At 41.5% G+C, this 26,722-nt stretch overlaps 1 protein-coding gene across 2 annotated transcripts; it reads right to left on the bottom strand.

Annotated features, from left to right (window-relative positions):
• Positions 1 to 730: 730 nt before the first annotated feature.
• Positions 731 to 25,234, bottom strand: Otud3 (OTU deubiquitinase 3). Of its 2 annotated transcripts, XM_027951902.2 has the most exons (8): positions 24,918 to 25,234; positions 18,882 to 19,030; positions 16,499 to 16,611; positions 12,648 to 12,770; positions 8,927 to 9,082; positions 8,173 to 8,269; positions 6,673 to 6,857; positions 731 to 5,741 (listed from the first exon to the last, which is right to left on the bottom strand). In XM_027951902.2, exons 1-8 carry the CDS (start codon positions 25,136 to 25,138, stop codon positions 5,565 to 5,567), a joined length of 1,221 nt encoding a protein of 406 aa, XP_027807703.1. In that variant the 5' UTR covers positions 25,139 to 25,234; the 3' UTR covers positions 731 to 5,564. The 2 variants fall into 2 exon arrangements, with proteins under 2 accessions (XP_027807703.1, XP_071473518.1); XM_071617417.1 differs by lacking the exon at positions 6,673 to 6,857.
• Positions 25,235 to 26,722: the final 1,488 nt, after the last annotated feature.

The raw sequence follows: 26,722 nt of genomic DNA, 5'->3' as shown, positions 1-26,722 counted from the left end.
ATCTGAGTGCTCATTTATCTTAAATGGGCCTTATGTTTTAAAATATTAATCTTCAGTGTCCTTGAGCTGACAGCCCACAGACAGATAAAACTGGCTGGAGAGACCTCACAGCTACCTGTAACGTCCCCAGGTCAGAAAGTACACAAGACCTATTCCATACACCAAGAAAGCAACCAGGCTGAACTAAGCACACCTGGTCTTTAGAACTCACTCGGCAAGCATGGTATTAATCTTCCAGTAGCAAAAGGGACATGGGAAGCATGTGAACAAATAAGTCCCCAGTCTTCCTCCAAAATTTGTACCCTTAATAAACTATCTTAACTACATGGACGTTCCCACTCCAGGGTTTTGCTTATGATGGTCCTTAGGTACAAAATGCTCTATTCTGCATCCTCTCTCCCCTTTCACTCCTGGTCCCAATGCCACCTCCTATAAGAGCCTTCCTTGATGTCCTGATGGCTGTGTTCACAATCACCTTCTCAGCCTTCCATTAGGGCATGTGTTCTCTCCGGTCACAGTCACATGTTCCTTTTGCCCCCTGGACTGGAAGCTTTTTGAGGACGGGCCCATGTCTGGGTCACTACCCAGAAATATTAGCTATATATAGCAGAGGGTCATCAATGTTGGGTGGATTCCTGAATGTTTAGATGGGTAACTAAATTGAACTAAATCTGAGTAACCAAGTCCTTCTATAGGAAGGTTTTTAGCAAAGAAAAGAAAGAGCTAAAACTTTGTTTTTAAACTAGAATTTATTGGTATACAAAACTCCATTTCATAGATAAGTGGCACATCTTTGCAGCTTCTATTGCACCAAGTAGTAAAGATTAAAAACAAAAAAGGAAACATTTGGTTTTGAAAACACTGCAAATAGCCAAGTACAGTACTTTGGTAAATAAAAAATAAAATGGTTCAGATGAACACAATCTGTGAAAAGAAAAGGCCTAGGGGAAATGAACTATGGACATTGATAGTGGTCACATTTCTCACCCCCGAGCTCCAGAGATAAGGCAGACTTGCTAAGTCTATGGATTATGACCCCATGGAGGTCTTAAGTATCTCCAGACCGAAGCTAGAACAAGTATAGTGCAATTAGGAAAAAGAGAAGGCCCATCCCCACAGACTCCTTGCCCTCAGTCCTAGGGGTCTGACGCACACCAGCACTCTGACACCAGGAAGGGGAACACGTGGGTGCTGAGTCTAGCTCCTGGCTCTCTTCCCCCTTTCTCTGAGCTTAGTGCTAGTGAAAGATGCTGGAATGGTAGCCACCATGAAAAACAAGCCCCAAGAATGGAAAGACACCAGTATGGCTCAAGTTTCAGTCGAAAGACTTGCCAGGGAATCAAACCACCAACAAAGGTCTGTGAGTATGCACCAATGATTGTCATGGACAGCTGGCAACAGGGACCTGTTAGATAACATGCAAAGGATCAGAGCCAGACCCCAAGGCTTTCCTCCAGTGATCAGGACCTTCTGTGACAACCGGCACAGCGAGCAGAAGCACTGTGGATCACAGGTGTGCTCATGGAAATCATGCTACACATTGGCACCAGCCCCTCCCTGGGTAACTCTGAGAAGATATTCAATACTTCACTTGAGCTACAAAGTAGTCATAATGAGGAGGGTTAAACAGAGACTCTAGAAAAAATCACTTGGAAGAAATCATTAAGAGCCTGAGGTTTTGAGAGCATGTTTTACCTGGGACAGAAGAGGGTCAGGCCATCCACAAGGCACAGCTCTTTCCTGTGGTCCAGCCTCCGTGGACAGCAAGTCATACACTGTCCACACACCAGGCCACAGAGGTTTAGTATCATCTCCACTTGTGAGAAATGATCAGTTTGACTTTTTCTAACATGTAGTGGCAGATTTATTAAAACTTAAGTGCATGCATCTAGATCTTCAATTCAAGGATGTCAGTGGGAAAACAAAATCTGCTTCACAGTTAGGGAAACACATCTTTGTAAAAAGTGCCATTATTAAGTCAGCTCTGAACAACTGCCAGAAAGCTGTTTCAGCACACCCGACGTGCAAACGGAGATAAGCAAAACCGTGAGTAATGACAATGGCAGGAATGCTGCATCTGACCCTGCATCTACAGGTGCGATACAGACTTGAGGTAAAGAGGTGAAGAGCTATGTGTCTACGTGACATGGGAGTCAGGGAGGGCACAGAGGTGACACACTCAATCAAGAAGCTCCACTCTCTTCCTGCCACAAAGAGCCTTCTCTCCAGTCAGGGTGACTTTCAGTCAGTTCTGACTAAGGATTCAAGTTTCCTCCCATCAACTGAATATTTGGGTTGAACATTTCACAGAGGTAAACTCAAGGGTGTTCCATGTTGACCCAGTAAAACCCGGGCACACTCTAAAGAGTTTCTCACAATGCAAGAAATTGCACATTGACTACAGGGACTCACTACAAGTGTGATCCACTACCAAAGTCCATCTGAAATGACCACATGACATGTGAGCAACTCTCTCTCTCTCTCCCCCCCTTTACATGGCCCTCCTCCTCAGCCCGCCATCATAGGTCACATTGTCTGAGCTCCCCAGGGAAGCAGAGCAGGGCACTGTCTATGACCTACATGAAGGTTCACTCTGAGCCCAGCTCCAACTGCCCATTAAGGGAGACACACATTGCACAGTCCTCTCCATCAAAATGAAATTGGAAATGTCTTCAGAGCTTATTTAAAAAACAAACAAACTATAAATAACTTCAACTAACATTTAAGATTCTTCTTTCTGCCACAATTCCTCAACCATGCTTTACTCCTGAAGGTGTATATTCTTATTATTGAAAAATTAAATATACATATACATTCTATCTTTCTAATATCTCCCAGTAACAATTATATTATTTATAAGTTGTGGTCTATGTTGTTTTAATACATCTAACTCCCTAGTTAAAAGCTGTTGTAATAAAATTTTTTTCTTATTTTGATGTTTAAAAAAAAATCCATAAAACCTTTATATACAGTCTATAAGGCCAGAAAGCAGCTATGAAATGCTGCTCTACCCTCTTCTCCTGGCCCTCCACAGGCTATTGAGACCTAATCTTGTGTAGTATAATCTTTACCAGCTGAGTTGCACCACAGAGGTTGAGACAGATTCAGTCCCCAGTACTGAGTTCCATAACTGTGCTGGGTTGACCAGCACAGTTGCTGTCATTAGTTGGATTGCTGACAATCATCACCTCAAGACTGAATGTATGGCCTCCACTTTGGCTGCCTATGAAGTAACAATCAAGTGCCCAACAAGGCAACTAAGCCTGAGGATTCTATCCACTTCTCATTCCAAGGAGACCAAGGCAGTGGTCTAAATTCCAACCTTCAGCTAGAAGATACCTTTGAAGCTGGGTGCCATACCCCCATTTCCAATAATTAACACACTAAGCACAGACCAATTATAACTGAAAAGCTGTAGAAAATTACTAAAGCCATTTGATTAGTTTTTTAAATCACTGCTATTGTGCCCCAGAATTGCTGAAGCCTATTATCAGAATTAGGTAATTTATAAACAAATATTCCTAATATTCTTTAATAAAACATTCAGCAGCCTCTAAAACTCTGTAGGGCCCAAGGCCACCTTCATTAACCAAGTCAATGAAGCAACCCAACTAATCACAACAACGGTCACCCACAGGTATTTTTCTACTTTAATTCTGAGCTTCTGATAAAGCTGATCCTTTTGAGAGGATCTGGTCTCTGCACTCACACAGTACAGAGCAGACAGGAAAGAATGTTCTTTCAGAAAAGCTCAGCCAGCCAGGAATCTGCCCAGAGGTGAAAGCCAAGAGAACAATTTGTCCTCAAACACCAGATCCCACCCCCTAAGAAAAGGCAACAGAGAGCCTTCCCAGTTGGAACTGAGTGCCGAGTACTCGGAGTCTCAAACTCAGGACTGTGATGAGCAAAAAAAGGTGCTGTACAGTCTTTAAATCTGCACAATATTGCAATGTACTGTACCCAGGAAGAAGCCCAAACCACAATGTCCTGGGAGCAACTCCAAGAGATATTCCGATGATATTGTAGATATTCCAACTACAAAAAGGTCCCCAAATCAAACAAACAAAAATTAAAAGGCATCAATGAAACTAAGAAAGCAAAAAGCCTACTGACAGGGACAATTCCACAGGGCCAGGGTCCACTCTGATAGTGACAGTTCTCACACTTTAAAACTACTTATGGTTTCCACTCTGCCTTTAGGTTCTCATAATTTTGAGATCTGAGGGTTGCAGTTGACAACAAAGAATTGACTTTTTGACTCAGCATATATTATTTGCCCAAGTACTAGGCTCCCAGAAGGCAAAGACTCCCGTCCGCCTCACACATGACCGTTTTAGAGTTCTCATCCACCTAGCCCAGTTCTGGGAATGGGATCTGTCCCCTGATGGAATGTTTCAGAACTGTGAGTCACTTGAAGGCCTGAGCCCAGAGAAGCACTCCACCTTGCTGGTTTACCCTACAGGCACAACTAATGCTGCCCCATTCAAATCCCTCACTGGGCTTAAGTAACAAAAAATAAATGCCATATTTTATGAAATTTCATTGCCACAATACTAAGAAAATTTTGCAACCTATAAGGTCAAGTTATCATTTTTTTCTCTAAAGGCATCTTTCTAAGTCTATAATACTAGGGAAAAAATAGTTGTTCAAACAGTGAACACAAAAAACCTTAGATATTCATCCAAACTTCTGCTATAGAAGCAAATCATTCTTTAGATTCTTCCTAGACAGAAACCTAAGAGTTTCCTGACTGTTCTACAACTATGGCATCTGCTCTACAACTATGGATGATCCGAACTGCAGAACTCTCTCACAGCAGTAACACACCATCTTCCCAACTGTTAAAAAAACAAATACCAAGACTCAACAACACGACTGATCTCCCAGGAAAGCTGAGACCTCACTCTCCACCAAGCAGGTGCCCACATTATGGCTGACCACAAATGGGCCCATAGCACCTGCCATCTGCAATGACGTCAGTCAGGAAGGAGAGGTGAGCTGTGCAGTCCCCACACTGACTCTGCTGGCCACCTCCTCGTATCACATTACTCTGGGAAAACACTTCCTGAATTGTGTTGAGTAAATCAGATAGGGAAAAAATTCAATCTAAATATGTTCCTGAGTTGGAGATAATTTATAAACCACTCTACATGTTGATATCTGTTTGAAAATGAAAGAGAAACTAAGGAAATCTGTTATTCTGAATTTCTAACAGTTAAACTACTTCATGAACAATTACAGCAAAACTTACCCTAAGTAATAAAGAAAGATCCCAGGGTCACTGAACTCTTTTTTTCAGGGCAAATAAAGCCACAAAGGTTTTTCCTGACCTAACTATCCACTCTTAAAACTCAGTATTTTAAGTGTGTATTACAGAATATGAATGGCTTCACTGCACCTTTATAAAACAAAACACAGCACTGACAGAACTTTGAACAAAAGAGGCAGCTTGAAGGAAACTAATTCAGCGTGTGACCAAATAGGCTTTGTTGGTTGCCTCCCTGGAAGGCCTGTGTGCGGCACTCCATGGTCCTCCTGCTTCCTACAGCTCCCAGGAGGCAGAGTCAGATGTTCAGAGCAGCGAAGGTCTTCACCAAAGTAACCTGTGTGTTCACATCTGCTTCACTCCTGTTGTTGTCCCTGTGGCCACTCCTGCTCTGCAGGGCTTTGTGACGATGCCTCTCCTCCTGTCGCTTCTTCTTCTCCAGCCGTTGCTGTTCCCTGCGTTGTTTGTTTGTGACCTGAAAGAGAAGGCCTCTGACGCACAGCTGACTCAAGCTGCCACCTGCTGCAAGAGATGCTGGGCTCACAAATGTCCAAGGCTCTGACTACTTCAGCAAGGAGAGAGGACACCACCCGCATGCCAGAGCAGCTCATTTTCCATTATGTTAAAATGTATATCCGTCACTGAACTAGCAAACAAAATCAACTCCTTCCTCCTCATAAACCAATTCAAGATGACCTAAAGAGACATTACCCCTATCCAGCAAAAGACAATAATCGAGGGGCCAGATGACACCTTTCTCCATAATTTAAGACCCAGATCACTGTAATGAAATCCTCAGAAGCTTATGGCCGCTCTGCCTCTGCCTTTTCACATTAGGTGGCATTTTGAGCTCAGAACTTCATGGTAAGTCTTTAAAATGAATCCTAATTTCAGCATAATGAACACTGTCACATCTACTTGTAGGGATGAGGAGGGAGATGTACACCCTTTCTGAGAAGCACCTGACAATTTACCAAAAGCCTTCAAAAGATTCCAATATCCATGCCCTTAAACCTGCTAACTCATCTCCTAACTCTATGCAAGAAAATAGTATGCAACACAAACACACAAAGCTGTTCACTGCAGATGAACATTTGTTCACATTTGTGAAAAGTGTGGAATAAGGTGGAGGGAGCCCACGTGTGCAATGACGCTGCATGGGCAAAGGCAACTACCCGTTTGCACAGGACAGCTCAGCACATATGTCCTAATCGTCACAACATACACCAAACAAGACAAGGCCTTCATTCTGCTTCTGGACATATCTTTATGTATCCCCCAGATTTCCACAATAACTGTTTTATAAATTAAGAGAAAAATACATACTAAAATGAAATGCAAGTTCCCACCACTGCTACAGATTTTCAGCAGCCCACCATCTGCCCTTCTGACTACCTCCCTCATACCTTTGGGAGCTGGTTTTTGTTTGCTTTGTTTTCTTCGCTAGGGCTGGTCCGGGCCTTGTTGTTTTCAGTCCTATCTTCATTTAAACCCTGATTTCCAAAGATTCTGGCACCACTGCCACCCTCCTCCCATAAAGGGCCACACTGCTTCGGCGCTTGGTCACCAGGCTCAAGGCTCTCCTCTGCATCTTCCAAAAAAGGTATTAATTAAACTGAGAACCTTACAGAGTTATATAATGCAAATGCTATGGTAAAGGACTCCAACATCACCCGAGTCCCCAGATAATTGTTATTTAGGAAGCAAGTTTCTTTGAAACAAAACTCTAATACCAAGTCAATAGAGTGGGAAAAATGGGGACAAAATAATGGGTAAATTAGACAGATTTAAAAATAACCTGCTAATCCTAAGGCTTATGGTTAGCTTCCCACAACACAGTGCTTTGTTTCCTTGGATAAAATGTTTAACATGAATTTTTAGGGAGAAATCATTCATTTGTACTCAAAATTCAGAAGGAGGGAAAAAAAAAAAAAACAGGATCTAAAGCTGTGTTGTCTGATACAGCAGTCACCAGCCACATGTGACTATTAAAATTGAAAATCAATTAAATTAAATACCACTTCAAATGCATCTCCCAACCTCACTCTCCACATGTCAAGAACACATCACACTGAATGAGGCTTTCAACTACAAAGATCAAGTTACTCACAGCTTCTGAAGAAGCACAGCAAACATATCAAGTGGATACTTATATACTCAGACACATGGAGAATTATAATGCCAGGCACAGGAAGTACCTGGCACGTGATAACTGTCAAAAGAGTATTTATTGGGGCTGGGGATGTGGCTCAAGCGGTAGCACACTTGCCTGGCATGCGCGGGGCGCTGGGTTCGATCCTCAGCACCACATAAAAATAAAGATGTTGTGTCCACCGAAAACTAAAAAATAAATATTAAAAAAAAATTCTGTCTCTTAAAAAAAAAGAGTATTTATTGATACCCAAGAAATTATTCAGATTTTACATCTTCTTTCCTCTGAGTCACAAGATTAAACCCAGTTCAAATTTTTAAAACAATTTTGAATTATCACCGTTAAAAGATGTTAGTTCTCTTAATATTTCCATTACAAAAATAAAATATTTCTCTCTTCTTCAGTTACCATTTCAGTTTGATAAGATCTTATTTTCAGAAGGACACTCTGCCGCCCTCAAGACCGGGTTAGGTGGATTTCCTGTGCATTCTCCCAGCATCCTGCACTGCACCCCACTATGTACTATTAGCCAATCTACCTGCCTCTCTAACACCCTCTCTCTACCTCTAAACATTTCCTGATGCAGGGTCAGGACCCAGTAAAAAATGCCCGCATACAGAAGGCACTCAGTAAATACCTGCTGAATGAATAAATGACAGGACAAGTACCACCTGTGAATTGATTAAAAATGAGTATTTGAAAAATCACCAACACAATCACTTTGAAGGCTTATAAATATCATTTGTGGACTTACTGTTTCTTTTCCCCTGGTTCATCTGAAGCATGGCAATTATTGCAGATTCAATATTATAATTTTCAGCTTCCAGGTTCTGGACTATTAAGTCAAAATCCTAGCCAAGAAACAAAGAAACGCTTCAAGACTGGATCTACTTTTCTACCTAGCTCTACTTTAATAATTTGATAAACACAAAGATGTAACAGTGAGATCGGACAAAAGGTCTCAAGAGTTTTCCATTTAGAATTCCCAAGTAAGGTTGGTCACTTGAAATAATGCATTTTATTATTACAAAAATTTCCCTTTATAAAACTGCACTTTTAATAGTGCAAACACCAGTCAAAAACAATTAAACCCACTCATTAAGATTTTGAGTAGTGCCGGGTACAGTTGCACACACCTGTAATCCTAGCAGCTCAGGAGGCTAAGGCAGGAGGATCACGAATTCAAAGCCAGCCTCCGCAATGGTGAGGTGCTAAGCAACTCAGTGAGACCCTGTCTCTAAGTAAAATACAAAATAGGGCTAGGGATGTGGCTCAGTGGTCGAGTTCCCCTGAATTCAATCCCCAATACCCCAAAAAAAGATTCTGAGTAGTACTAGGTCAAGTCTGGCAAACAAGAGGGAAATGAATAAACAGCTCTCATTAGGTCAGACCACCAATCTCCTGGACTATCTAGCCCTCATGCTGGCATGCTCGAGTGATGCCACAAGACCAGCAGATACACTAGGCACACTGTTTAGAAAGCCCTACTGCATGACAGGAATACTAACTGAACATCCAGTTGCATTGCAAACTTTCTGGACGGCATCTTCTACTTCATCTTTCAGGTCGTCCTCAAAGTCAATTCCCTTTGTCTTGGTCTTTTCTCTTTTATTTGACTCGGTCTTTTCTCTTTTATTTGACTCATCTTCATGAAGCATCTGAAACTAAAGAAAGCACAAAGCATAATAACCATGAAACTCTTGCAAATCTCATTCAGAATCTCCAACACAGAAAGATACTCTAATCTCAAAACATTCAAACATAGGGGAGAAAACTCTGGAAACAACTTTAAGAGAACAATAAGTATACTAAATTCTATCCACACACCAAGATTCCAGGCCACCACAGTGAACAAAAGAAAGGCCCAAGAGACAAGAACCACTCAGCAGAGACAACGTCAGAACTTCTACAGTTTCTAGATGCTGACATTTGGCCATGTCTGCTGACCACAACAGCATATTTGCCTCCGCTTATTTCCAGAGCTATGAACTAAACCTCGGGACACAGTCCTCTACACAGACCCATGCTAGTCTTGAAGAAATATACACACAACCCTCATCTGGTTCCCAGGTCCTCTCTGATCATCGGTGAGCTCTGGGGTACACAGCAGAGCATGACTCCTCACCTCCAGTGTATACCATGACATTCAGGGAACCTGCCAACTGGAATTCTAAAGCAACAAAGAATAATTCACTTGGAGTTCAAGAGGCCTTTGTGACCAGATCCTAAATCAGAAAAGCTATAATCATCCCTGTGAGGACTCCAGCAACTTCTCTTTCTGCTTCCCATTAACACAGGGATGGAAATGGACAAAGGTGTTTCTTTTTTTTGCATGTAAAAGTTGAAGTGGAGTCCAGCAATGGTCAGTATTTTCCTTAGAATGTTAATACAAAACAACCTATTATAAAATTATACATTAAAGTCTGACAATGAGTATCAAGAGTCTTGGAACCAGTAGTTTCACAACTTTGGAATTTAGCCAAAGGAAATGTCAAATACAGGGTTTACATAAAAGTACTCATAACAACATTACTTATAGTGGTGAATAACCAGAAGCAAGGTAAAGGTACAGGTACAATTAACCACTAGAAATCCATAGAATACAATCTTCATTCCCATTAAATTAAGGAACACAATCAGGATTTCACTACCACCATTATTATTTAACATTTTAGCAATAAGAGCCAATGCAATTAGCCAAGACAAACAAAAGTATAAAATGAGGAAAAAGAAATTACTCTTTGTAGATAATTCTGTAACTAGGAAAAAAATAAGAGAATTAACAAAAGACAAACATCAACAGAATATCCTAGTACAAACAAAAAGAATTCTAATTCTGGCAAATCATGTATTAGATGAGAATCTAAGTCTCTAGACTATATAAGAATATATAAAGAATTTTTACAAAAAGACAGCCCAATTAAAAATAAGCAAAGGACTTGAGCAGACATTTTTCCAAAGATTGAACAGCTCAGAATAGAATCTACAAAAAAGTGGGCACAATCTGTACAAAAAAAAGGTTCTTACAGATGTGTGTGCAGGGGGGTGACGATGATGACAATTAAACACACAAAAGTTTATCTGGTCCATGGCTAGGAAGACTCCACATCATCATAAAAATGTCAGTTTTTCCTTACATTAGTCTATTAACTTAATGAGATACCAATTTTTAAAAAACTGAACAGGACTTTTTAAATAGACATACTGATAGTAATATTTCTATTTTTTCAAACCAGGAGAAATACATATTAAAAAGAAAATTAATAATGAGTGAAAAAATCTACCAGATTTTAAAATTAACTGCTATTAATTAAAACAATGGGGTAACAACAAGTCAACAGCGAGATCACCGGTACAGAACCAGATGTCTCAACACAGACTCAAACACATATAGGAATTTAATTTATGGCAGGGAGAGAATATGACATTTTAAATCATTAAGAAAAAAATATATAATGAATAATGTATAACCAGGTACCCTACAGAAAGTTGGGTCCATAACCTCACACCCACATATGATTGCAAATTTCAAATAGAACCAAAATTTAATTTAAAAATAAAAATGAATTAGAATAAACTTCAACTATGTGAGAATTATAAGCCATAACTTCCAAAGGTATATTAGAAAACATTGGTAGGGCTGTGGATATAATTCAGTGGGAGGAGAGCTTGCCTAGCATACATGAAGCCCCGAGTTCAACCCCAGTAGCAACCCTAAAAAAGAGAAAGAAAAAAAACAAATATTGATAAATTTAACCACATAAAAATCTTAAAATGTTTCATAGCAAAAACCACAGGAGATAGAACAAAAAGACAAAAACAAAACTGTGAAAAAAATTTACAATTTATACCACAGATGAAGGGTAATTTCCTTAATGTACAAAAAGTTCCTAAAAATCATTAATACAACTTAATAATAAGAAAATTAATAAAGAAAATATATAGCCTTTACAAAAAAGTAAGTACAAGTAAGTCTTAAACACAGGAAGAGATGAGTAAACTAACAAAAAAAATGCAAATTAAAATTATGTTAAGAAAACAATTTTTTCCCAACACTGAAAAAAATTTAAAAACTTATTATGCCGGCAAAAGCTAGAGAATGAGCCACTTATTACAAGTGGGAAATGGAAACTGGTAAAATACTCATAGAAAGTAGTCTAGCAGTATTTATCAAAACCCTCTGATACTGAAAGGACCTTCTAGGAATCTATCCTGGAGGTACCGTAACATGTGTGAAATGGGGTACACAGAACACTGCACAACAGTTCTAATGCAAAAGTCTGAGAGCATCTAAAAGTCCACTGATAAGGGACTGGACGCCATGTTATAAAGTATCCATAACAGAATACCATTAAGCCTTTAAAAAAGATAGAGGAAATTTTTTACACACTGCTATGAATTAAACTCCACATTAAATTCAAAAAGCACAGTGCAAGATGCAAGCGTACAATGTTATGTGGTATATACAGGGTGCTAAGACTGGACCTAGAGAGTGTAAAAGCAGGAAAAGAGGAATTTGTACATATGCACATATATTTGCTTGATATGCAAATATCCATAGGAGACTGTCTGATCCCACAAGTTGCCTCTAGGGAAGGGAACGGGATGGTTAAAGCAGAAGGGTGACAGAAGAACTTTCAATATATATCCTATTATATTTTGAATTCTGACCCATGGACAAATATGAACAACTCAAGAAACAAAATTGTTTTAAAAATGATGGCTTCAGAATGTAGGTAACAATATGAGAAAAGGCTTCTATGATAATGTGTTAATTGAAAAAAGCAGGAACCAAAGTTATATAAATAATAAATCTCAAGCCATCTGTGATACATTAAATGACCAAAAGGAAATCTACCAGAACAGTAACAAAATTCGCAGCCAGTGGCTGATTTGTGTCTGTATTTTCCTTACCTTTTCTATGGTTTCCAATTTTCAGTAAACAGTCATGGATCAATTTTTAAAATACAAAAGTGATTTTTTAATTTCATAGATTTCATATATACATGATCATAACTATCAGCTGATGGGGAAACAAAAGGCTAACAAGCAGTTTTATCTCTCTCCCTAACCCAACCTAAAAAGGAAGAAACATTCTAAGAACCAAAGATCCTTAGCACCAACTTTCCACTAAAAAAAAAAAAAATCCCTGGTTTCAGCTCCAGGGCAGGTGGCTCTGGACCTGCTTCCTGTAGGGCTGAGACCACAAAGGAACCAGGGCTCACTCACATCAGTCTGGAGATGTGCTGGTGCCTCTGAGTTGTCATTGATCCTCCGAACGCTGTCATAGTGTTCTCCATACCGATAGGCAATGTGCAACTCCCGCACACTGCTTTTGTCTGTACCCCGAATCTGCAGACAAAACAAGGAGCGATGAAAGAGAGGGTCTGGACCGTTCACTCTGGAGATCTACCAGATGCTAACTAGAAATGTGACGGAGTATGTCATTACTGATTTCTGAATTATCCTCCTCCCACTCTTACATGCTTTGATGTGCTTAGTTAATATGTAATGATATGGGAATAAATCCATAAGAAAACACCTTCAAATACCAAGGGCAGGTTATAGATAAGCTGAAGTTTCAGGGGCTTTAGGACCTCAGAACCCCTCAAATGCACAGACCCTTCCAACAGAGAAGATGGGGGTTGATCTAGATTTGTTGAGCTTAAAGCTCAAACAATTTGAGAGTCATCTTTGAGAAACAGAATGCAAAATTCCAATTTTAAAACTGCTAGAACTTTGAGAGGGAGCCATATAAATGGAACCTAACACACTTCATTAGCTTCACCTGTCCTTAAAAGAAAACCTGCATTTTCCATCACCCACAGACATATTATCAGCAACAAACTTGAAATCTTCTGCTTACACCAATTTAAAAACAAAATTATATTTAGTAAAGTAATGTACCACACTGCACAACCCTGGAAGCAGCATTCACAAGGTACTCTGAACAAACGGCACCCCAGTACTACACAAGAAGAACAGGGCTCCCTAAAGGCATACAACAGAGAAGCACTGAGTCTGGTTTGGGCAGATTCCAAAATAAAAACTATTTCCACAGAAACTCTGAAGTAACCCTGACTCTATCCCTTAGGACAGAGTACCTGTCCAAGGAACTCTTTTTGTTAAAACTCCAAACATCAATACCTTCTTCTTTTTGTTACTCCAAGTCACAATTAGTTCAGATACTACCAAATTATAACAGCATCTGTGGTCCAAAAACAGAAGGAAAAAAAAAAAAACATGGAACAAAGAGGAACCACACAGGTCCAGATGCTGGGACTGTGGAGGTTTTCTCCAGTGGAAGACCTGGGTCTCAAAGGGCAGAGGGTCTACTATATACACAGAAAATGGTGACAGCTCATTTGTCTCCCAGGGAAAGTACTAGGAAAGGGAACACTTCATTAGAATTTTTGAATGACGCAATCTCTACAGCCCTTAAATACATAACAACAATATACACATACTACAAATGTAAAAAAAAAAAAAAAAAACCACCACAAAGAATAGTCACCAAGTTTGAACCATAGTTTTCATGGATGGATTACAAAGGACTTTCACCCTCCATGCCACACATCCACAGCACAAACTCCATTTCTAAGCAGAAAAGCATACAGGTGTCAGTATCTCCATGCTGTGTGAGCTGACTCATCATTAATGCAAGAGGTCTTGCCCAGACAGGAGCAACTAACGCATTTCAATTCTTAAAAGTTTCATAAGAAGCTTGACTGGAAAGAAGGGACATGGAGAAAATCCAATGGAAATAACACAAATCTGTTTTTTTAAATGTATACTTTCATTGTTCAGCAATTCTTGAAAGTGAACACTACAGAAATAAGTGTGAAAAAAAAATCTAATTATACAGTAGGCTGGAGTTATGGCTCAGAGGGAGAGCGCCTGTCCAGCATGCACAAGGCATTGGATTAGATCCTCAGCACCACATAAAAATAAAATAAAGGCATTGTGTCCACCTATAACCTAAATATAAATATTTTTTAAAAATCTAACTATATTGAATTATCTTCTATACTATCTAGGTAATCAAGAAACTTTAAAAAAAAAGTTATCAATGCAGGAAAAAATAGGTTATGGTTACTGAGTTGGCACCGAGGAGTATTTTCCTTCAAACTTAGGCTCCAAATGACTTTGATGACTTCTGCTAAACAGTATTAAGTGTAATGATAAAATTTGGAAAAGCAGTAACCAGTGTCCTTGGCTCACACATCATCCTTAGAAAGAAAGCGCCCCACTGAAAAGGTGATCACTCCACCTGGAGTCAGCACCTCCAGGACACGGCCCCAAAGAACATACAGCTACTGTCCCACTCCTGCTCATTAGATCCTTATAAGGTGAAATTCCATGCTAACCCCGGGAGCCGTAGCAGAATTTTGTTAGAGGATGCTGTGCTGTACACAAAAGGCTGAATACTTCCATTTATATGGCATTCTGGAAAAACAAAACTGTGAAATTCAGACAAATCACATGGTGGTTACAAGAGGCTGGACACTGGGTGCAGGTGTCAGTGACTGGAAAGAGCAAGTGGCACCTTGTGGCAGTGGAACTATTTCACAAGTTGATGGAGGAGGCTGAACGACTTGTCAAAACACAGAATTGTTACCTGAAAAGGGCGGGTTTTGCTACATGTAAATCATCTCTCTATAAACCTGACCTTTTTTCCCCTTAAGCAGTACAGGCTATGATTAATCAATTTACAAGGGAATATACACAGATGCCATATGAAGAAAAGGGTGCTGTAACCTTTATTATGATAATAATCAACAGGGAAACGTAGGTCTGTGTGTGTATATGTACATATATATGTATATGTATATACATACATACACACACAAATTTGTATTGCATGCAGATGTATTTAAAATGGGTTGTAAAAACACCCTGCTATATACCTTCCAATTACATAGGAATGTTTGTTTACAGCTTTGTAGGTGTGTGACACTGGTTACTGCTTTTCCAAATTTTGTCATTACACTTAATACTGTTTAGCAGAAGTCATCAAAGTCATTTATATTAAAATGTTAACAGCGATCATCTCTAGGCAGTGTGACTCTGGGTGAGTTTTATTTATCTTTATGGACTTTTTTGAACTTTCAAAGTTTCCTACAATTAACATGTTTTAATTTTCTAATTAAGAAAAAGTTAGGGGTTGGGGATATACCTCAGTTGGTAGAGTGCTTGCCTTGCATGCACAAAGCCCTGGGTTCGATCCCCAACACCAAAAACACAGAAATAAGAAAGTAGTAGGAAAGAGAGAAACACAGAAATCACAGGAGCAGTCTTCAGGACCTGAGCTACAAAGTGACAAGAAGCACTCTGAATTTGAGAAGAATAAGAAGAGGGCGGGAGCTGTATACACCCGCAGCCCAAACTTTGATCTTTCATACTCAAGAATGTTTGGTTTGATGGACTATTTGGGAGATGAGGTTAATTTAAGATAGAAAAGGTAAATAAAGGTGAACACCACTTCACAACAGGGGTGGAGGAAAGAAACACTAGTGGCTTAACAACATGCCTGCCCTACCACAGCACACACTTGGCATGTGTTCTAAAACTGTTGTAGAAGAACCACTGAAACCACTATGTACAGCTGAGCAGAACAGAAATCGACCTGACATCCTAGACCCTGAAGTAAGTTCTACTGATCAAAATACACTGCTAGCAATGGCTATTATGATGAATATTATCTTGTTTCCCTCTACCTTCAAAGCACAGATACAAATATGGGAGTGGACAACTTCAAAACCAGAATCTGTACGCACTAATCCTTTAAATTCTCACTTGGATATTTTTAAGTATTTCCACATTAAGTTCTCTGTCCCCAAGTTACCCAATTAACTGACTGCCAAATAACATTTATAGCATTTTAAAAGATTTCTGAATTGTACTCCAGACTCTATTTGTCCACAGCACAGGGGTCAATTCCAATTACCACAAGACTCTTTGTCTTTGGTTAGGCTAATTGTCCAAGTTTTTCTGTATATTCAATGTCACAAGTCAAGCCCCATCTGTTAGAATATCCCCAAAGCTAATTATGTAGATATATTCTTGAACATGTGACCTACCTGCCACAGGGGGGCATTTAGTTGATGAATCACCACATTCAACTGATGATTTCTTGCAAAGGCTACAATTGCATCATTGCCAGCAAAAGTACCAGGCTTTGCCAAACTGGCCACTACATGGAAATAAGAAAGAAAAAGGCAATCTTTATAAAGAAGATATCCAAATGCAAACAAGCTTTGATATTTATTCAGTTCCAAAGAATAAGAAACAAGAGCCCACATCTGCGTAGACCACCAGCTTCATCATAGTCTATGAATTCAGCTGGGTGAACAACATGCAGACTAAGGAGCACTAACCATTCAGTAAAAAGGATCCATTCATTTATTCCTTCAATGAACATAAACTGAGTACTTTCAGTAAACACAACATCAACACAGCAATCACAACAGCTTACACTAAGGAATGTTTATTAAGCAGGTGTCAAGCACTGCTCTAATTGTTTCTCACAGATTACCAATTTCAGTCCTTAAGCCTCTGGAAGAAGTATTACTATTATGCATGCCACTCAAGAGATGAGGAAACTGAGGCATAGAATAGTTAGTAACTGTTCAAGGTCACAGAGTCTGTACAGGGCAAGCTGGATTTCATAAAGGCAGCATGACACTAGGCCACTCTTGGCTACTCCACCTTTGCTCTCAAAGAGTTCACACCTAGTGGGAGCAAACAACCAGAAGACACGCACTACTGATGTCTAAGTGCTTCAGAAAAGGGACGTGTAATGAAGAATATGCCCTTGCCCAAAGAGGGGTCTGTCCTTTATTCCAGGCTCCTGCAAGACAACCTCTAAACTTCAGAAGCATCTCTGTTATCCACAGTGGCCCCTAGACCATACCTCCATATCCACCACATGACCTTCCTGAAGATATTCAAAGGGAAATTTCACATCACAAACTAAAAACTCTTTTCATACAAAATGATATTTTAATAGGAAAAATGACACAACTTTTTATACAGCACAAAACCACAAAATGTGCCCCATATACATATATTTAACCTGTAAACTGCTGATTCTCTGATAAACTGTGTCTATCAGCTAGACAAAAAATGATCCCAGAGAGGCCGTCAGAATTTAGAGACTGGCATAAACCACCCACTGGTAGTTTGATACTATATATCTGGTGTCTAATAAATGGATTCTTTCCCAGTGAGGAATGGTTGAGGTCACTGATAGCTTCTACCCAAATGTCCTCTTCCTACTGCCCTATTTCTTGCTAACAGCACAGCCACCAAGCTGTACTAAAGCAGAAACTTCAGAATCACCTTTGTCTCCTCCTTCTCCCCTCTTCATTTCCAGTGAGTCCTGTCAATTATACACAAGCTGGGTCTTAGACTGGATCCTTCTACTCCTTATTCATAGACCCTCCTCTTCCCTCATCCAGTCAATGTGGAGAGCCTACCTCGCTTCCCCTCTGGGCCTCCCTCCCACCCGTTCTGTATGGCCTCTGGAGTCCATGATCAACACACAGGAGTGATTCTCTTTCCTGATAAGAGACAGATGTGAGCCCTGGGATGAAAATGCTACGCATAAAACATAAAGGTATCAGCACTTGGCACAGCAGAGCCTCAGTAAATATTTGTTGAAATTAAAGTCTAAAGGTTCATTTTAATTTCTTAAATAGATCTAAACCCAAAAGAAATTAATTAAAGTCATTAACTGATCTGCCTCAAAGAAAATAGGTTGTGTTTGAGTGTGAGAAATTAACATGACTTTATTAATTTTTCTGATTACAAAAGTAATGAGAATCTTTAATAACCAAAAAAATATAGAAGATAATCCTGTCATCTCCAGGCAACTAATTTACTAAGCACTAATTTTAATCTTGTTATCTAATCTAATCTTTACAAAAAGGCCTAGAGATAGGTGTTTTGTTGTTTTTATAGAAATGTAAAGAGAATGAGTTCTGAAAAATAAGCACAGCCAAGAAATAACAACCATACAATATCAATGTCTTCCCAGACTTCCTCTGCTGTGTGTGTTCACCTTTTAAAAGGGAACCACTGTTGTCTAGCCAGTTCTTCCCATTCCACTGACAAAAAAAAAAAATCAAGAATTTAATAGTACTTTTGTTTGTTTCTTCTTTGGTGGTGCTGGGGATCAAACCCAGGGCTTCATGCATGCTAGGCAAGCACTCTTAACACTGACTATACTTTTAGCCTCAATTCCACCATTTTTATTAAGGGCACATACATCTAAATCTATGGATCTCCAATTACCCAGCAAGCTGTCTGTTACACAGCATGCAAATAAATAGTTGATGAATAAACAAATGCCATAATTGATAGTAGCCAAACCTCTTGGTGGGGAGGGTGGGGGATGCGAATGCACTCAATTACCCAAAGCATCCCTGACTCCTGACGGATCCAGTCCCACAATGAACCTACCATGCTTCTCGAAAGGAATGTCATCTTCCACAAAGGGTTCAAAATCTTCCCGCTGCTTTATCATATAGTCCACAGTCTCCTGTCGGTGCTTGAGATGATTTCGTGAGTGTCCCTCCAACTGATCACCAAGGGCTCTGAACAGGCAATTGCTGTCAAAACAAAAATAATGGTCAAGACCTTTCAAAAATGAACTTAGTTCATTTAAAACAAATGCTGCTTCAGGCCAGGCCACCCCTGGAAATCTTTTTTTTTTTTTTTTTTAATTTTTATTTTCTAAGGACATTATTTTTTTAAGTTGTAGATGGACACAATACCTTTATTTATTTTTTTTATGCGGTGCTGAGGATGGAACCCAGTACCTCACATGTGCAAGACAAGTGCTCTACCACTGAGCTACTCCCCCAGCACCCCCTGGAAATCTTTCACACACAGATAAGGCAAAGCCTCCAAATTAAATGGCCAGGATTCTTCCCAAATGCCAGGAACAGAGCCCCAGGACACAGATTCAAACACATTACCTCCCCAAGCAGCAACAAAAAAGAATGTTAGTCCCCACTTGGCAGCTGACCGGCTTGGGAAAGTCATTAAATTTCTCTGGACCTCAGATACTTTAATGAGTGAAGCTGGGGATACCCTGACTACCTGAATACAGGGTGAAGACTCATAGGCCATTCCAGGCCAAAGGGCTAGGAATCCCAGACCCTCTTCCAAATAAGGTCGTATCTACTACCTTTTCTGAACAAAGTTTCACTACAGCTACCCTCTAGGGCATCATTCATTTAATAAAAAGTACCCAAAAGAGAACAATTTGTTAAGACCCCCCAATACAAACTGAACACAGTACCCTATAGGAGCGCTAAGAAGTAGAGAAAGCTACAAGAAGGAAGCACTTGGACGACAAGCAGCTATACTATGGAAAGACACTTCCCCACTTGCCTCCTCACCTCTCAGGGAGCAACATGCCACTGTCACTCCTGCCAAATGAAAACTTAAAACACATTTTTTCCTAAAATTAAAATGCTCGTAATAAATTCTAAGAGTTATCTATATGATCAAATCCTTCAAAGACTCCTAAAATTCCAAACGTATCACAAACACAGAAGCCCAGAAACAAAGAGACTGAAACAAGACAAGCACAGCTGGTGTCCTGAAAGGAATGAAACAGACACTCTACAGCCAGCTACCCAGCGGCAGCCTAACTAGGAGCTCTTCCAGCAAAACAAGGCACTAGTACTCTAGTTCCAAAACACAAACTCACCACTTTCAGAGAATTTCAGACCTACATGTGTAGGAAAGAAAGGCTTTGTTTTTCAACTCAGAAAAGTAAGTTTTCAATAGAAAGTTAAAAGGCAGAAATCTCTTCAACATTTAAGGAATATATTTATATTTTTGGTGGGGAGAGGAGGAGATAGAATTTAAATAAGGGTGATTCTATGAATTAGAAATCGAGAAGTTACATATCCATCTGGGACAAGATTCCAGAAAAGATCGGGATATACAGTTCTAGCTACTAGACTGAGGTGCCTATTGCTAAAATCTAACAATGGCAGTCTTTTCTCAGCCACTGGGAAAAAGGAGATGAATGGATAAAATGTTTTCCATTTCAAGCTTTTCTCTCAAGTTTTTCTTAAACCTTTAGCATCTGTCACCACTAATCTATCCCTGAATTTAGTTTAAGAGGTATTATTTAACATGAAATTATATATATGTTGTTATGTTTTTTAATGTATAAGTGCATTACAGTTATACATATAGTGGAGTTAATTTTGCCATATTCCTAAATGCATATAACATACATTTTCTCCATTACAATTCCCAGTTCCCAGTACTTCCTTTCTCCCTCCCCTCCCCTCCCACTGGTCCCCTTCCTATGCTCTATTGATCTTCCTTCTATTTATTTTTCAATTGGTGCATCATAGTTATATATAAAATTGGAATAGATGGCAATATATTCCTACATGCACACAGCATGATTTCTTCATTCCTCAGTTCTTCACCTTTCCCGCCCCTCTCACCCAATTACTTACGTTTAATACATCAAAATTCACAATATTCTATACAGAGTAACATGCTTACTAAGAACTTTTATTAACATGGGCAAATGTCCTCCTTATAAGCCCAGACAGCAAGTATAAAACTGTTCATATTGCATGAGCACTAACACCATCATCTGAACACTACACACAGAAACACATGCAGAAAGGTACTCAAAGAAAAAACACTGAAGCCACCACCTAAATAGCTCTTACAATGTGCCAAGGGCTGTTGTGAATACTTGATCTGTACTAAATGTACTTAGTCCTCAAATTCTAAAAGATAGCTATTACTATTATCCCTCAAGGGTAAATTGCCCAAGGTCACAAAACTAGTAGGTGGTAGACCCAGGACTCAAACCCAGGCAACTCTGCTTTCAGTCTGCACTCTCTCCTAAAGGTCAACACTAAAAAGTTAGCCATCATCATTCCTAGATAGGAGTGATTGTTAAATTTATTTAATCTACTTTTCATTTACCAAACTTTCTTTGAGCCCAGTAAAAATAAGTCAGGAGGGCTGGGGCTGGGGCTCAGTGGTAGAGCGCTCGCCTAGCATATGTGAGGCCCTGGGTTCGATCCCCAGCACCACATAAAAATAAATACAATATAAAAAAAAAAAAAAAAGTCAGGATAGAATAAAACCACTTGCTTTCCTGACAGGATTACAAAGCAGTGACACAGGAAACATGACAAACACTACAGGGCCTGGACTCCCTCAGGGAACCCAGCAAGAGCACCTGAGATGCTGAGAAGACAGCAGCAATGCCCAAAGGACCTCTAGGAGATCAGCTGCTTCCGGAGTCCACACACCCATAATCACACCACAGCTGAGCTTCTCAGTCTCCACACTAGGGACATTTAGGGAGTCCTTTGTCGTGAGGACTGTCCTTTGCATTATAGGACACCTGGGAGCATCTATGGCCTCTAGCACACCACTACCTCCCACCCCACCAGTTATGGCAACCAAAAATGTCTCCAGACAGTGCCAAATATCCCCTGGGAGGTAAAATCATCCCTGCTTGAGAACCATTGTGCTTTAGGGATACAAGTAAGGTCTTGCACTGAATTCCCAAAACAACCAATTACAGAACACCACAAGTACCAAGCTGCCAACAAGGAATCCGCCTACAGTAAGATGTAGCACCTTAGGCTACTCACACTGAGATCAGATCAGAATGGAGAGAAAAGGGAAGACCCTCAACTATTTTCTTAGAGCAGAAAACTTTGTTTTATTTTATCCTAAGGGTACATTAAAAAAAAAAAAAAATCTGACACTTTCCATCCATCACACACACAGAACCCTACACTATCCACTGCAACAAAGACTGACATCACCATATCAACAGACCACAACCCAAAGAGGGCTGAACCAGTTCAGCTCTGCTACCCCAGTGAAGAACTGGTGAACCAGAGGGGTTAGCTTCATGGAGCCCACACAAGAGTAAATCTCATTTTAACTAATAATGACCAAAGAACAGGGAAGACCTGAGCATTCTGGTTAAGCTAGCCTCTGTGCCCGCACTGCCCTAACTTCCAACTTTTTATTCTATACTCCTGCTGTGCTACACAACTTATAGATGTCTCAAAAACAATGTGTTCCTGGGCCTTTGCAGATACTACTCAACCTGGAATGTTCTGCTGGGATATTCCTATGGGCCCTTCATGATTCAATCAGGTCAGAGGATGACTTCTTGAGAGGCTTCTAGTAGTGTAGCCTATGAACCGAAAAGACCTTCCTGACCACTTCAGGGAGTGTTAACCATTTCCTTCTCAAAAATACCACTACTGTCAGTCACTGTTATTAAGAATATATCAAGGGCCAGCGTGGTGGTGCACGCCTGTAATCCGGTTACTCAGGAGCCTGAGACAGGAGGATTTTGAGTTCAAAGCCAGCCTCAGCAAAAGCAAGGCACTAAGCAACTCAGTGACACCCTGTCTCTAAAAAAAATACAAAATAGGGGTGGGGATGTGGTTCAATGGTCAAGTGTCCTGAATTCAGGCCACCGTACCCCTCTACTGGGAAAAAATATATATATATCAAACCATAAATATGTATACTGTAATTATATCATATCACCTATTCTCAAAGTGTGGCCCAATAAACTGGGAAGTGAGGTGGTCTTCTGAGACCCTTTCAAGATAACAGTGAGTTAAAAAAACGTAACATGTTATCAATTACCTTCTTCATTTTCACTGTCTCACAAGTGTACAGTGGAGTTTTCCAGAGGCTACCAATTATATGAGTTGATCACTCCCACATTAGGTATGGAATGCTGAATAGCTAGTGGAATGTGTGTTTGTATATTCCTATGTTTCAAGAATTTGTTTTACTCTCCAATATAGAAAATACTGACAGCTATAACTCAAATAAACAACAGCTCTTGGGTTCCCCTGTAATTTTTAAGACTACAAAGAGGTCCTAAGACCAAATACTTGAGACCCAGTGCCGTACGCTTCTCCTTACTAGGCTATGAACTCCTGATGTACCATCATACATGTCATCAATCTGTCACCAGTATCTTACTCAATGCTCATTAGAGTAAGTGGGGAAGTATGCTCTCTCTGGGGGAGACAGAGAAGAGGTAGTATCCTCAAAGTTTCCCAAAAACCATATGAAAGCCCACTCAAGATTTCTAGCTCCCTGTACTGATTCCTATTCATGAGCAACTTTGTTAAGCACTTGTTTCCAGCACCCTGAGGTAGAGAATACCATACCCACTATAACAAACAATCCAATTATTTGCAAGGAATGGCCCCACACCAATTCCAACATATTCAACTGGCCTTTTGGTTTATAAAGCAGTGTGCTTATGCATGGTCTATTAGGGTACCCTATGAACTTTTAGTGTAACCTCTAAACTTTTCTCATTCTCTCAGCAAACAGGTACTGAATCCCTTCTGTGCCAGACACTGTGCTAGGTGTGATGAATAAATGTGATCAAGCTGTAATTGTGACTTAAGCAAAAACACCAAGGCCAGAGGGTGTGGCCAACTCTTTGTGAACAGAGAGAAATCCAATTTGCCCAAAGCAGTGAAGGAAAGGTGGGAAAGGTAAATTAAGGACAGTTTATTATCAGCATTGACCAACAAGCTGCAATGTAATATGAGATCATGAAAACACCTTTTTTTCACAATTTCTAGCTAAGGAGACTCTGCGAGGTCTCTAGCTTCACCCTGTTCTTCCCTCTGCCCAAAATGACAGCTCATTTGAAGGGATGAAAAAAAAATGGAGCCAGGCTATCCCGGTTTTTGTCTCTTGCAGTGACACCCTCAGCAAACAGGCCTCCTTTTCTCTACCCCTGCAATGGGGATGCTGTTCTCCTCCCACTCTATCTTATCATCTTCCCCCTTCCATCCAGGCTCCTAGATCCCTATCTCCTTCCCTTCCTCCATTCTCTCCCTCGGGCCAGAATTTTATCCTGTGTTCCTTAAAGTCCTGAACGTGGATTCCTGTCCAAGCCCATGCAAGCTCGGGTAAGCACGTCTGCTAACAGGAGAAACTGAGGCCCATGGACTAAGATACAGAATCTGCCTTCAGCTGGGTGAACGGTAGGTTCCAAGTGCAGACGGGGGCCACCGCCAGCAGCAAGGGCCACAGGAGGCAAAGCACTACACCCAGGGGCTGACGCCTCTTCCTATCTGTCTCCTCTCATTGTGACCGCTCCACCTCGTTCCTTCAGGTCTCGGCTTAGACGTCACCTGTCGGAAAGGCCTTCCCGGCCCCCAGTCCGCCGTGAGGCAGCTCCAGGGCTCTCACGCGGGGCCCTCTTTCTAGTTCCCTCGCAGCGTGGGCCACGCCTGGGAGCCTGGGGTCGCCACGTGCGCCCCGGGGAGGGGGCCTGAGCCGCCCTCGCTGCCACCGGATCCGCGCCCTCGCGCCGGTGCTGGCTCGCGGGAGGCGTCCGGGACGCCCGAAGGAAGGGAAGGACGGGAGCGGCGACGGCGGCCAGACCCGACCCGGCGCGTCCCCGGCGCCGCCTCCCGCGCTCCCGGCCCGCCTCACCCGTCCCCCGGCACCTCCCGCAGCTTCAGCCCCAGGGCCTGCAGCTGGTTGGCGAAGCTGACGAACTCCTCCTCGCAGCCGCCGCCGCCGCCGGGCTCCGGCCGGTTCCGCCGCTCCTTGGCCAGGGCCCGGCGCGCAGCCCGCTCGTCCCGCTTGCGCTCGGCCTCGGCTTTCCGGCTGCCGCTGCCCGGCCGGCTTCTCGCCACCTGCTTACGGGACATGACCCCGGCCCGCGGCCCGCAGCGGCACGAGGGAAAGCCGCAGGACCGCCAGGCGGCCGCCTAAGAGAAGGGGCACGGGCGACCGAGCCCGGCGACGGCGACGAGCCCACGACGCCTGCGCGGGCGCCGGGCACCCCGGTCACGTGAGGGAATCCCCGCCCCCTTCTCTGGGGCTCCGCAGGCAGGCGCCATAGAGAGACCCTTGGAGGGCTAGAGAGACACTCACCTTGGTTTGTTCTACTCCGCCCCCTAGTGGTGGGTGGTACTCGGTGAGGAGCAGGCCTAACCAGAGCGCAAGGAGCCCTAAAAGATCAAGGACAAGACAATGTTTGTAGAATAAGGGGAGATGAGAGCAGCGGCAAAAGTTAGGAAAAGAGGGAAAGTGAAAACAAGGGACGGCTGGAGATGTAGCTCAGTGACAGACGCCTGCCTAACGTGCACCAAGCTCTGGTGTTCTATCCCCAGAAAGAGAGAAAAAAAAAACAGCCTACAGTTGCAATAGGCACTTTCAGATGGCTCATTCTTGTTTGTTTATTCACAAATTAAAAGGGTCTGAATCTTAAATAATTCTGAGATCACAGAACTAAGAGATGGGGCTTTGCCCTGGCTCCAAAGTCCCCCCTCTTCTTCTTCATCCCAGCCCCTGTTTCTTAGCCCTCTACCTCCTCACAATAATGCCACTGTCTTCTCCTCCTTTGGACTCTGTAACCAATCTCTTGCCATCCCTGGGACTGTTCCTTGTGGTTCTGCCTTTTATCTTATTTTCTCATCTCCTTCAAGATAACCTTTGGCAACAGTCTCCACTTCGTGGGTTAGGACTAGCATCTCTGTTTCCAATTATCTATGTAAATTAACTCTCATTTCCCGTGCTAGGTGCCAGGGGTGGCATGGAATTAGACACGGTCATGGCTTTCAGGGAGCCCACAGTCCAGTGTGGCAATCACAATACCACATGGCAGATGTGATCAAGAGGGAGGTTCAAGGTGTTGAGGAGAAAAAAGTGAAAGATGCAGAGACGGCTTCCCAGGACAGGTAATTTCTAAGCTGAAGCATAAAGGATGAGTAGGACTTGGCCAGACTAGGGAAGTTCAGAGCAAAGAAGGTGGTCTCCACCACCATGCTGGATTTCAAGGAACAGAAGGGAAGTAGGGTTTGAGCCATGAGGCAGGAAATGGAAGTGAGGTAGCATAGGAGAAATTTAAAAAAATAAGTAGAGAGGGGACACATAGGGAAGAACAAGGGAATGTCATTTTAATCTAGTCTCTCTCCTGAGACTGTTGCTCCCAAATTTCTGGAAACTCTGTAGATCTTAAAGTTACCATAAATTCACCCACTTAGGAAAATTACCCTGTACACTGTTAATCAACACACCGATAAATAGATTAAGAGGTATGAGAGAAATCTATAATTTGTGCACTTTTGAGCACTATCACCAATCAGTCAGATCATAGAGAATCTACGATTCCCTAAGGATACTGAGAAGGACCGGTTTATGTCATCCCTACCTGCCCTCCCATGCCCTCCCCTCCCCAAGTTTCCTTTAGAAGAGAAGCCAGGACCCCCAAACATGTCTCCCCGCTCTCA

This window comes from Marmota flaviventris, chromosome 10, assembly GCF_047511675.1.
Source record: "Marmota flaviventris isolate mMarFla1 chromosome 10, mMarFla1.hap1, whole genome shotgun sequence".
Lineage (NCBI taxonomy): Eukaryota > Metazoa > Chordata > Mammalia > Rodentia > Sciuridae > Marmota > Marmota flaviventris.
The sequence above is the reverse complement of the archived record's forward strand: the minus strand, read 5'-3'. Positions and strand labels throughout refer to the sequence as shown.

Coding starts and splice junctions, on each gene's coding strand:
- Otud3 (XM_027951902.2), bottom strand. CDS start 25,138: ATGTCCCGTAAGCAGGTGGCGAGAAGCCGGCCGGGCAGCGGCAGCCGG. Junction 19,031..24,917: donor CGGGAGGTGCCGGGGGACGG/GTGAGGCGGGCC, acceptor TTGTTTTGACAG/CAATTGCCTGTTCAGAGCCC. Junction 12,771..16,498: donor TAAATGCCCCCCTGTGGCAG/GTAGGTCACATG, acceptor TTTTGTCTGCAG/ATTCGGGGTACAGACAAAAG.